Source organism: Pogonomyrmex barbatus, unplaced genomic scaffold (assembly GCF_055798465.1).
Source record: "Pogonomyrmex barbatus isolate J1 unplaced genomic scaffold, ASM5579846v1 scaffold3, whole genome shotgun sequence".
NCBI classification, from domain to species: Eukaryota; Metazoa; Arthropoda; class Insecta; order Hymenoptera; family Formicidae; genus Pogonomyrmex; species Pogonomyrmex barbatus.
In genome coordinates this window covers 13223834-13236177 of record NW_028297127.1, presented here as the reverse complement: position 1 = coordinate 13236177, position 12344 = coordinate 13223834, and the positions used below count along the sequence as shown (strand labels likewise).

General features: G+C 32.8%; 2 protein-coding genes and 1 pseudogene across 2 annotated transcripts; all 3 read left to right on the top strand.

The window, feature by feature from the left end:
- The first annotated feature begins 1244 nt into the window (after nucleotides 1-1244).
- LOC105424570 (short/branched chain specific acyl-CoA dehydrogenase, mitochondrial-like) lies at nucleotides 1245-3807 on the top strand. Its single transcript, XM_089079543.1, has one exon. The coding sequence runs from the start codon at nucleotides 1819-1821 to the stop codon at nucleotides 3067-3069; it is 1251 nt and encodes a 416-aa protein (XP_088935669.1). The 5' UTR covers nucleotides 1245-1818; the 3' UTR covers nucleotides 3070-3807.
- A 2025-nt stretch (nucleotides 3808-5832) lies between these two features.
- On the top strand, nucleotides 5833-7925 carry LOC105424571 (short/branched chain specific acyl-CoA dehydrogenase, mitochondrial pseudogene; annotated as a pseudogene).
- Nucleotides 7926-9667: 1742 nt separating this feature from the next.
- LOC105424572 (uncharacterized) lies at nucleotides 9668-10497 on the top strand. Its single transcript, XM_011634875.2, has one exon. The coding sequence runs from the start codon at nucleotides 9774-9776 to the stop codon at nucleotides 10455-10457; it is 684 nt and encodes a 227-aa protein (XP_011633177.2). The 5' UTR covers nucleotides 9668-9773; the 3' UTR covers nucleotides 10458-10497.
- Nucleotides 10498-12344: the final 1847 nt, after the last annotated feature.

The window sequence follows — 12344 nt, the reverse complement described above, 5'->3', positions numbered from 1 at the left end:
TAAAGAATTTTAAAGTCGTTAGGATGCGTTATTAGATTTCGTTTTATTTTTTATGTTGAAATATAATTTTCAAATTATGAAATCTCCTTTAATGCTTAATATGTACGTTTAGTTAATTCAGTTAATTCAAGTTCGATTGATTATATATTTAGCTATTTGACCTATTTCCACACATGCGTAAGATAGAAATACATAGCATGTGTTTCGTTATTTTATTGGTTTCATTGGTTGTTGCTGATTGGCTGTTGATGCAATGAAGAATCTGTTTATCATTGTTTATCATTGATTTTATAAAAGGAGCCCATCACACTTCGCAACAAAATCAACAATCTCAAGATGACATACGGATGATCTATTTTACAAAGATTCATGCAATTTCTCTGTTTTTTCTCTCCGTCACCAATTCATTATCTAACAGGATAATGAGTGGAACAGAAAAATCGTTTATTTAGAAGAATATATTAAAAAGATTTAAACTAGAATCCAAAAAATAGTTGTCTTTAACATTCCTTTTATAATTTGCTTTTTTACAGATTTTAAAATATGAAATTATTAATTACTCAGTTTACTTTTTAGCGAAAAAAAATTATTAGTATTCATAAATACAAAATATTTACGATTTATTATTAAACAATTTTAATGAAATTTTAATGAAATAGATTTTACCGAGAGTATACAAGAAATACACATTTGATAACGAAATATATATATTTAAACGCATTTAACACAATTTATCTACAGCAATGAATCTTATCATACGTTTCATAGAAGTAAATTAATCTTATTAAGTTTTTGCGGTTTTTAAGAGCTAAATAATAATAAAAATCTAAAGACAAAAATCGTTTACTTAATAAGAAGGCAAATAAGACAATAAAACAATAAAACAGTAAAATAAAACAACAAAAATGAAAACGATATTTGGAAAGTTATATTTTTTTCCTTTCTGGGAAATAAAAGATATATACAATCTCTTTTTTCAAATTCATCTGCATTACACCGAATTAATGCACATTAAAGGCTGTTTTATATAAAATATCTAAATGTATAATATAATTTTTCTCACGATATTAATGCATATTTTGCTAAATAAAATGATAAAATTAATTGTTGAGTATATATAATTTTTATGTATTTTTAATAATTTCATAACATAACAATAACATTTTAATAATTTCATAGTAGCGCTTAATGTATACTACTAATTTGGCATAGTGTGAGTGTTTAAATATATAATGCAAAGTACAAAAAAGATATAACAAACTTCCTCAAATAACTTTATTTTTTCCATGCGAGTGAACACTTCCCACTTACATGAGAATTGGATACAAATAGTTTACGTTTTCTACGCCTATGAAACATTCGCTAGAAGAGAAAAGTAGGGAGAAAATGGATTTAGATAAGCTAAGACCAAAGCAGTCGAGAATCAACTTTCCGACGTCAAGCGGATCGGTGTTCGAAAGTTCTTCAATTATCTTCGTGCATTTACAAACCATAAATTCTTTATTGACATATTTTAAAGAAAAACACCCGGGGCGTACTTTGCTCTGCTTGCTTATTCATATTTAAAATTTTTATCTCTAGATAAAAATTTACTATTTCTTCACGGTCCGCGCGCTAGGTACTTAAACTAAATGCCACGTCACACGATATTTCGTAAACGCGTGGCGTTGGTAGTGCGCAGTTCGAATCAGCTGCGTAATTACACGCATAATTGACCCGTCATAGATACATTATCGAATTTTACCGATTACATTTCTTCACTAAATATTCGGAAATTTTTCTTCCTTTTTCTTTTCTCTCGGAATAAACGTGCCGATCATGTATCCATTTGCGCTTCGATGCGCTTTACGTCGTACAGCAGAAAAATTGACCGCGACGCGCCGATTACATTTACACGCGTCGCGTTTTCAACAGCACACGGGCCCGTTGACACAATTCACAGATGACGAGCTTATGACGAAGGAGATGGTCGCTAAACTGGCCAAGCAGGAGATCGCACCGCTCGTACGGAAAATGGAGAGGGAAGGAAGGATAGATGATCATGTGTTTCGAAAGCTCTTCGAGAACGGTCTGATGGGGATCGAGATCCCGACCGAGTACGGCGGGACGGGAAGTAATTTCATGAGCACGATACTGACCATCGAGGAGATCGCCAAGGTCGACGCGGCGGTGTCGGTGCCTCTCGACATCCAGAACACCCTGATAAATTCGTTGATACTCAAGATCGGATCCGAGGAACAGAGGCGAAAGTACCTGCCCAAGCTAGCCCGGGATTCCGTGGGTAGCTTCTGCATAACGGAGCCTGAGTCGGGATCGGACGCCTTCTCGCTGAGGACCGAGGCGCGAAAGGACGGCGCCGAATACGTGATCAACGGCACGAAGATGTGGATATCGAACTCCGACGTGGCGCAGGTCTTCGTGCTGTTCGCCAACGCGAATCCCGCCGCCGGTTATCGCGGCATCACGGCCTTCCTCGTGGACCGCGACACACCAGGTCTGACGGTGGACAAGCCCGAGAACAAGATGGGCATCAGGGCGTCCGGTACCTGCATGGTCCATTTCGATAACGTCAGAATACCCGAGGACAATCTCTTGGGCAAATTCGGGCACGGTTATAAATACGCGGCTGGATTTCTGAACGAGGGTAGAATCGGCGTTGGCGCGCAGATGATCGGCATCGCCCAGGGATCCTTAGACGCGACGATACCATACGTGTTGGAGAGAAGACAATTTGGGAAAGACGTGTTCTCCTTCCAAAGTCTGCAACATCAAATAGCTCAAGCGGTAACGGAATTGGAGTGCGCCAGGTTACTCGTTTACAATGCTGTGAGATTGGTCGAGGCCAAGAAGGACGTTATGAAAGAGGCGGCTATGGCGAAACTCTTCGCATCCGAGACCGCGTGTCGTATCACCGCGAAATGCATCGACTTTGTCGGAGGTGTCGGCTTTACGACTGATTTCCCACAGGAGAAGTATTTCAGAGACGCGAAAATCGGTACCATTTACGAGGGTACAAGCAATATACAGTTATCGACAATCGCAAAATGCATTCGCAATCAATATTCCTGAATGATAACAAATATGATATCATTTTTGTAAGATGAGGATTTTAATATTTATTAATTACATCACATGTTTTTTATATTTTTTAAAAATATAACATACATATGCCATTAAGGATATATTTTTACTCTTTTATATAAATTATTTAAGTTAAGAAAATGCCATATAAATTATTTATGTTAAGAAAATGCGTGTATGTGTTTTTTTTTACATTTTTAGTAAATTTTATCAATATAAACTTTATGTAATAATACACACATTACGCATGTAAGTCAAAACAATTAAAACAATATGATTAAATTTGAAGAGAGATGCAATATTATATATAATAATAGATTTAAAAATATATTTGAAATATAAAGAATAGATATTTTATTAATAATTTCATGTGTACATAATATTGAGAAAAATCAAAGAAAAAAAAAATTATATATATATATATATATATATATATATATATATATAAATTGTTGACTTTTTTACACATTAACATAATTGCGAATCTTGAGTAAATTATGTAATATTTATTAAATTGTTTGGATAAACATAAAAATTGGATTACATAAAATCAATATACAAATGACCATTATTTGTGACAACGAGAAAAAGTATTGTTATTACTATATGTAATTTATATAATTATATAATTTACACATTAGTCATTGTTGAATATATTATTCGTAAAATGTATATGAAAATTTGCAATATTTTAAGAAATATAAATGCCATCGTTATGTATCTACACATTTTTGAAAATTTATTATTACAATTATTACAAATTTGTTATTACCTATTTATTTATAATTAATTATTGTTATAGTGGAAATTAATTATTTTCATAGTTTAATTGAGGTTACAGGGGATTAATATATATTGTGAATAGATTGTAATTTGAAGTTGGTAACATTCCAGAACGCATTTAGAGCATAAGTCGTGTTTGGTTTGATGCCTTTGAATGTTCTCTAGTGATATGAGTAATTACGAAGCTTAGAAAACGAAAGAAAGAAAATGAAAATACTAAAGAATTTCAAAGTAGTTGTGATGCGTCATTAGGTTTCGTTTCATTTGTTGTGTTGAAATATAATGTTTTGAAATATAATTTTCAAATTATGAAATTTTCTTTAATACTTAATATGTACATACATTCAGCTAATTCAGCTGTTTCAAGTTGTATTCGATTGATTACATATTTAACTGTTGTTCTATTTCCACGCATGCATAAGATAGAAACATTGTAGCGTGCGTTTCGTTATTTTATCGATTTCATCGATATTGTTGCTGATTATTGACTGTTGATACAACAGGAGAATCCGTCTATTACTGCGATTTTATAAAAGGAGGCCGTCACACTTCGCAACAGAATCAACAATCTCAAGATGGCATACGGATGACCTATTTTACAAAGATTCATGCAATTCCTCTGTTTTTCCTTTCTGTCATCAATTCATTATCTAACAGAATTAAATGATGAATGAACAGAAAAATCATTTATTTAGAAGAATATATTGAAAAGATTTAAACTAGAATCCAAAAAGCAGTTATCTTTAATATTTCTCTTATTTTCTAATTTGCTTTTTTATAGATTTTATTTAAAATAAGAAATTATTAATTATTCAGTTTACTTTTTAGCGAAAAAAATGAAATTATTCGCAAATACAAAATATTTACGATTTATTATTAAACAATTTTAATGAAACAGATTTTACCGAGGTTACACAAGAAATATACATTTGATAATGAAATATATATATATTATATTTAAACGTATTTAATTATATATATATATATATTTTATATATATATATATATATATATATATATATTTAAATGTATTTAACACAATTTATCTACAGCAATGTATAATGAGTCTTATCACATGTTTCATAGAAGTAAATATATCTTATTAAGCTCTTGCACGATTTTTATGAACTAAATAATAATAAAAATCGATTATTCAGTAATAAGACAAACGAGACAATAAAACAAAAATGCAGATATTTAAAGGAAAGTTGCTTTTTCCTTTTCTTGAAAATAAAAGATGTATACAATCTTTTTTTAGCAAATTCATGTGCATTATAATTAATGCACATTACAGGCTGCTATATATAAAATATCTAAATGTATAATATAATTTTTCTCTATGATATTAATCCATATTTTGCTAAATAACATAAAACTAATTATTGAGTATATATAATTTTTATATGTATTTTTACATTTTAATAATTTCATAGTAGCCCTTAATGTATACTAATTTGGCATAGTGTCACTGATTAAATATATAACACAATATATAACACAAAGTACATTCATTAGAAAAAGGGGTAACAAACTTTTTCAAATAACATTATCTTTTCCATGCGAGTGGACACTTCCTACTTATATGAGAATTAAGTACAAATAGTTTACGTTTTCTATGCCTATGAAACATTCGTTAGAAGAAATGGAGAGAAAATAGGATTTAGATATAAGCTAAGACCAAAACAGTCAAGAATCAACTTTTCGACGACATTAAGCGGATCGGCGTTCGAAAGTTCTCTAATTATTTTCGTGCATTTACAACCATAGATTCTTTGTTGACGTAATTTGAAGAAAAATGTCCGAAGCGTAATTTGCCCAGTAGTATTGCTTATTCATACTTAAATAAATATTTATCTCTAAATAAATACTATTTCTAATAAATAAATACTATTTCTTTTTGATCTGCGCGGCAGGTATTTAAACTAAATGCGACACATTTAAACTAAATGTCACACGATTTTCAATGCATGGCGTTGATAGTGCACGGTTCGATCATCAATGAATCAGCTACGTACACACATAATTGACCCGTCGTAGATACATTATCGAGCTTTATCGATTCATTACTAAATATTCGGTAATTATTTTTCTTTCTTTTTCTTTTTTTGCGCTTCTCTCGAAATAAACGCGCCGATTATGTATCCATTTGCGCTCCGACACGCTTTACGTCATACGTTAGAAAAATTGACCGTAATGCGGCGATTACATTTACACGCGTCGCGTTTTCAGCAGCACACGAGTCCATTGACACAATTCACAGATGACAAGCTTATGACGAAGGAGATGGTCGCGAAATTGGCCAAGCAGGAGATCGCACCACTCGTACGGAAAATGGAGAGAGAGGGAAGGATAGACAACCACTGATAGTGTTTCGGAAGCTCTTCGAGAACGGTCTGATGGGGATCGAGATTCCAACCGAGTACGGCGACATAAGAAGTAATTTCTTGAGCACGATATTGACCATCAAAGAGATCGCCAAAGTCGACAGTGGCAGTGGCGACGCCCTTCGACATCCAAAACATGATAAATTTGATAATATTTAAAATCGGATTCGAGGAAGCAGAAGCCTGCTCAAATTAGTCCAAATTAGTGATTTCGTGGGTAGCTTCTGCCTGACGGAACCTGACTCGGGATCGGATGCCTTCTCGTTGAAGAGGAGCGAAAGGACGGCGCCGAATACGTGATCAACGGCACGAAGATGTAGATGTCAAACTCCGACGTGGCGCAGGTTTTCGTGCTATTTGCCAACGCGATCCCGCCGCCGGTTACCGCGGTTACCACGACCTTCCTCGTGGACCGCGACACACCGGGTCTGATGGTGGGCAAGCTCGAGGACAAGATGGGCATGAGACGTCCGGCACCTGCATGGTCCACTTCGACAACGTCAGGATACCCGAGGGCAATCTGTTGGGCAAATTCGGGCACGGCTATAAATACGCGATTGGATTCCTGGACGAAGGTAGAATCGGCATTGGCGCGCAGATGATCGACATCGCCCAAGGATTAGATGCGACCATACCACACGTTGGAGAGAAGATAATTTGGGAAAGATATGTTCTCCTTTCAAAGTCTGCAACATCAGATAGCTCAAGCGGTAGCGGAATTGGAATGCGTCAGGTTACTCGTTTACAACGCCGTGAGATTGGTCGAGGCCAAAAAGGACGACTTATGAAAAAAGCGGCTATGGCGAAACTCTTCGCATCCGAAATCGCGTGTCATATCACCGCGAAATGCATCGACTTTGTCGGAGGTGTCGGCTTTACGACTGATTTCTCACAGGAAAAATATTTCAGAGATGCGAAAATCGGTACCATTTACGAGGGTACAAACAATATGCAGTTATCGATAATCGCAAAATGCATTCGCAAGCAATATTCCTAAATGATAACAAATATGATATCATTTTTTTTAAGATGAGGATTTTAATATTTATTAATTATATCACATGTTTTTTATATTTTTTAAAAATATAACATACATATGCCATTAAAAATATATTTTAATTTTTTTATATAAATTATTTAACTTAGGAAAATGTCGTGTATGTTTTTTTTACATTTTTATTAAATTTTATCAATATAAACTTTAATATCTGTAATAATGCACACATACACACACACGCATGTAAGTTAAAGTAATCAAAATAATATGTTTAAATTTAGAGAGAGATGCAATATTATATATAATAATAGATTTAAAAATATATCTGAAATATAAAGAATAGATATCTTATTAATAACATTTCATGTACATAATATTGAGGAAAACCAAAGAATATATATATATATATAAATTGTTGATTTTTTATACACATTAACACAATGCGAATTTTGAGTAAATTATGTAATATTTATTAAATTTGTTGGATAACCATAAAAATTGGATTACATAAAATCAATATACCAATGTCTATTATTTGTGACAACGAGAAAAAGTATTGTTATTACTATATGTAATTTATATAATTATCTAGTTACACACATTAATTATTGTTGAATATATTATTCGTGAAATGTATATGAAAATTTGCAATATTTTAAAAAATATAAATACCATCGTGTATCTACACATTTTTAAAAATTTCTTATTACAATTTGTTTATTTATAATTAATTATTGTTATAATTGAAATTAATTATTTTCATACTTTAATCGAGATTAGGGGATAATATATATTGAAATAATTTGTATTAAAAAACGTATTGAATATAATATTAATATTTTATTATAGTGTTGTATAGCAATACGTAATACTTTATAAATTCGAGGGTATTTTGTTTTTGAAAAATTTAATAATAGATATAATGCAATAAAAGACATTTTTATGTACAATCTGCTTTTTTTATTCTATTCCTGTTGAAATAATCCTAATAATTCCAGCATCGTTCAATATAAATAAATTGTAATAATTTTATTCGTATTATATTAGTATACATGTATTTCATATTTTATAAAAACAGACTGAATTCATATTAATTTATGAATTATTATGAAATGATACTTCAACAGAAAAAAGTATCAGAAAAATCTAAAAAAAGAATGCAAAATAAATATTACGGAATATATTTGATACAATGATGATTAGGCTTTCATACATGAGAATTTTTTGAAAAATTAAATTATTCCTGAAAAAAATCATTAAATATGTAAGTGTGATAAATTCTGGATAACTTATTCATCATTTCATTTGCGAAATATTCTATAGCAGGAAGATGAAAGAAAAATGTTATTATATTATAATTACTACACCGTACTCTGTCGGTACAATGCGTCTCTTACATATGTATGCGACGCAATTCTAATTTTTTTGCTTTAATTAATATCACGAGCAAACGTATCTGGAAATTACTTTATAATAAGATTTCAACATTTTTCACAACAATGCATTGCTGTCGTTGTTAACACATTATTAGCAGTTAGTACTAGTAATAATAAATAAATAAAATCTTCCATATGTAACTGTGATGACGACTTTAAAAAGGCGACGAGTCATTCCGGAACCTAAAATTATCGTTACTGTAAAGGCGTGTAAATTAAACTTTTATTGTTATTTTCATTAACGAACATCGTCATTGAAAAAAAATCAGATTAGAAGAAATACATTAGCACATCGATTTTTCTTATATTCTTCTCGAGCAGAATGCATCACGTGGGCCACGGGAGAAACTACGCGATATTAATTCGTCCATTTATCAGACGCCCAGGGGATAATTTCACAAACAACTCATGGCGTTTGCCAAAAATTCGATGGTGAACGAATGTTAAACAATCGTGTGATCTATCGATTTGCATTATATACCATTAAGCCAAGAAGCAACAAGGCCATTTTGCTTTGTAGACCTTACGAGCGAGCGCATCCCGAGAGGCCGCGGATTAAGCTTCATATTTTCCGGATACAAGCCGACACCGGGTGAAAATAATTGATCGAGGGCGCGAGGCCGTTCCGTCGGCACATTTTTCTAGAGGGACGCCACCGAAAATGTTCAGCGAAAAGCTCAGTTTTTATGTTTTTCCGTGACCTACGCTATCGGCGCGAAAATACGCGAGCGTCGAAATTCCGTCGTGGACGGGAGCCGACCGCCGCGGGGACGTCCGACGGAATCCGAAACGAAACCGCATACACGTGGCTACGTGTTCGTTCATTCCGCGATCTCCCGGCGGTGTTATCCACGCCGAAATAACGTCGTGAATCCCAAGTACGTTTACCGCTTCATCACTTTCCACGAAATCATCGGGTCGACATATTGGGTAGGTCTCTCTCCATGGTCCGCGCGTTCAATAATAGAAAGCAACTGTGCGGCATAGCACGACAATCTGACTATTCTACACTGTGTGGGATATAAGACACGAGACACTACTGTTTCGAAGAAAAAGAGAGAAGAAAAGCGTATTTGTTTGAAAAGAAGAAGAATGGAGGACAAGGTTAACAGTGGAAACGCGGCCGTCGAGATCGTCGAGAGCAATGCTGCTCCGGCTAAGAAGACCACCAAGAGTAAGGCGAAGGCGCAGCAGCAGAAAAAAGTTTCGTCGCGACCACCAACCTCCGAGATGGTAACAGCAGCTATTAAGGAGCTGAAGGATCGCAAGGGTTCGTCCTTCCAAGCGATCAAAAAGTACATTGTGTCGACCTATAAAGTGGACGGTGAGAAGGTTACTCCGTTCATCAAGAAGTATTTGAAGACCGCTGTTTCCTCGGGTGCTGTTGTACAGACCAAGGGTAAGGGCGCCACCGGCTCTTTCAAACTGTCAACTGATAAACCGAAACCCAAGTCCAAAGGAAAGACTCAAGGCGCCTCAGTTCATTCGGACACGTGGAAAGCTGGGGAGGCTAAGAAGGAGAAGGTAGAGAAAACCAAGAAGTTGAGTGCCGTGAAGAAAACCGCAATGAAAAAAGCTGCGGAGAGCCCGAAGAAACAACCCGCTCAGAAGAAGACTGTTGCCAAAGCTACTGTGAAGAAGAGCAAAGCTGCCACGGAATCGAAATCCCCATCAAAAGCTAAAAAAGCGGTAAAAGCACCCGCGGCGAAGACCAAAACGCCCAAACCGAAGAAAGCGACAACAACGAAAGCCGTGAAGGCTGCTGCAAAAAAATAATTGTTCTGCAAAGGATATTATTCACAATTGGCCCTTTTCAGGGCCCAAATTATTTTCAACTAGGAACAAACTTGAAAATTCGCAATTCGTCTTATTCCACCTTTGACCCCATAACAATTTTCACGATTGAGAGTTGAAAAACTAATCACAGCTTTCTCTAAAAAAATAATCAGTTATAGTTTATTAAAAAAATAACGAATCGTTATTTTTCAATTGCTTTTTTATTTATTTCTTGTAATGTTTACGCATGGCTATTTTAAATCAATCAAGAATCTTACATTTCTAACATTTAACATTTTGAGTTTTTCTTATATTCGATTGCTATATTTTTTTTATATACAATAAATTACAATAATTTAATCAAAGACTCAAAATATATTTTACTTAATATACATATTAACTACATTAATCATTTGTAATAAATTAATACACTTAGAATCAATATGGGATATTTTTCAGCTAAAAAGTTCATTAAATTCAAACAGCCACAACTTTAAATTTTGAAAAATGACGGTAAACAAAATGGTAACAACTCTCGAAGATAATTTGTTTCTGAAAATAGCTTTAAATAGATATTTATCTATTTTTATTAAATTTCATAACATCTCAATACATTTATCCATCCATTTAACAATTATCAAGTTTATACTCGAAACACAACAAATTTAACGAAATAATTTTGTATAAATAAAAGCAGGGATATGGAGAGGAAACTGGGATATATAAAGTAACTATAAAAGTAATAAATTAATTAAAATATAACTAAGTTAAATAATAATTATACAAGAAAAGAAAGGAGGAAAGTTACCGCAATGAAAAAAGCTGCGGAGAGCCCGAAGAAACAATCGCTCAGAAGAAGACTGTTGCCAAAGCTATCGCGAAGAACAAAGCTGCCACGGAATCAAAATCCCCATCAATACAATTATTAGAAAAAATTTGCACTTTTTACGTTTCGCTCCAAGAGAAAAAGTTTATATGATCGGTATTTAGAATGGGGAAATAGCTACGTTACAAATAACGAATTACTTCCTAATCTTGAAAATTCCACTTTTGAGTTGAGTATGAAGAATTTTCAATTTCAATATATTTTTTTGTCACTTAAACTCGCCAATATATCGTTATTAAATAATTATTTTTTATACATAGGTCCGATAATATTAGTACGGAAAAATTTTTCAGATATAAGAAACGTCAGTCAAATTTATTCGGATGTTTCAGGAAAAAATATATTTCCATTATCACATTTATTGTATTTAATATAAGAACTTTTTCAACTTTTAGTAATTGCTTTTTAATTCTTTCTAGAAAAAAATGATTCTCAAATAACATAAAGTTCAAAATCGAAACATGAAGTCATATGTCTTTTGAACTATGGATTGTTCTGGATTAGAAGATTGAATTTCATCTGTCAAAATTTGATATACTTTCTTTCGTTGGATAGATTTTTAATTCTTCAGTTATGTATAGTTCAAATTTTACAAGAATTAATGAAAATATAAGTAATAAAAAAAAATAGAAGTACACAAATAGCTGATACATTATATACATTAATTAAATTTGTAGCTATTTGACTTACCAACACTAAGATCTCATCCACGTAACTCATCAAAATAATATAAGCATATTTTTGCATATTTACACAAAAAATATATAAATATATATTGTACAATATATATTTATATATTTGTCGAAGAGCTGTTATTAATCAGATATCGATAAATTAGGTCGCTGTAATATTAATCAAATTATTACGTATGAGACAATGGCCGCATCTAAGCTAACAAGCTAAGTTTGCTCGTCAAGCGATCAAATAAGATTGATTTTTATTTTTGATATTATATTTGATATTATAGATTTATATAGATATAGATCAAGATCCAATTATAT

Excerpts from the sequence above, each read along its gene's own strand:
- LOC105424572 (XM_011634875.2), top strand. The coding sequence starts at position 9,774 with ATGGAGGACAAGGTTAACAGTGGAAACGCGGCCGTCGAGATCGTCGAG.
- LOC105424570 (XM_089079543.1), top strand. The coding sequence starts at position 1,819 with ATGTATCCATTTGCGCTTCGATGCGCTTTACGTCGTACAGCAGAAAAA.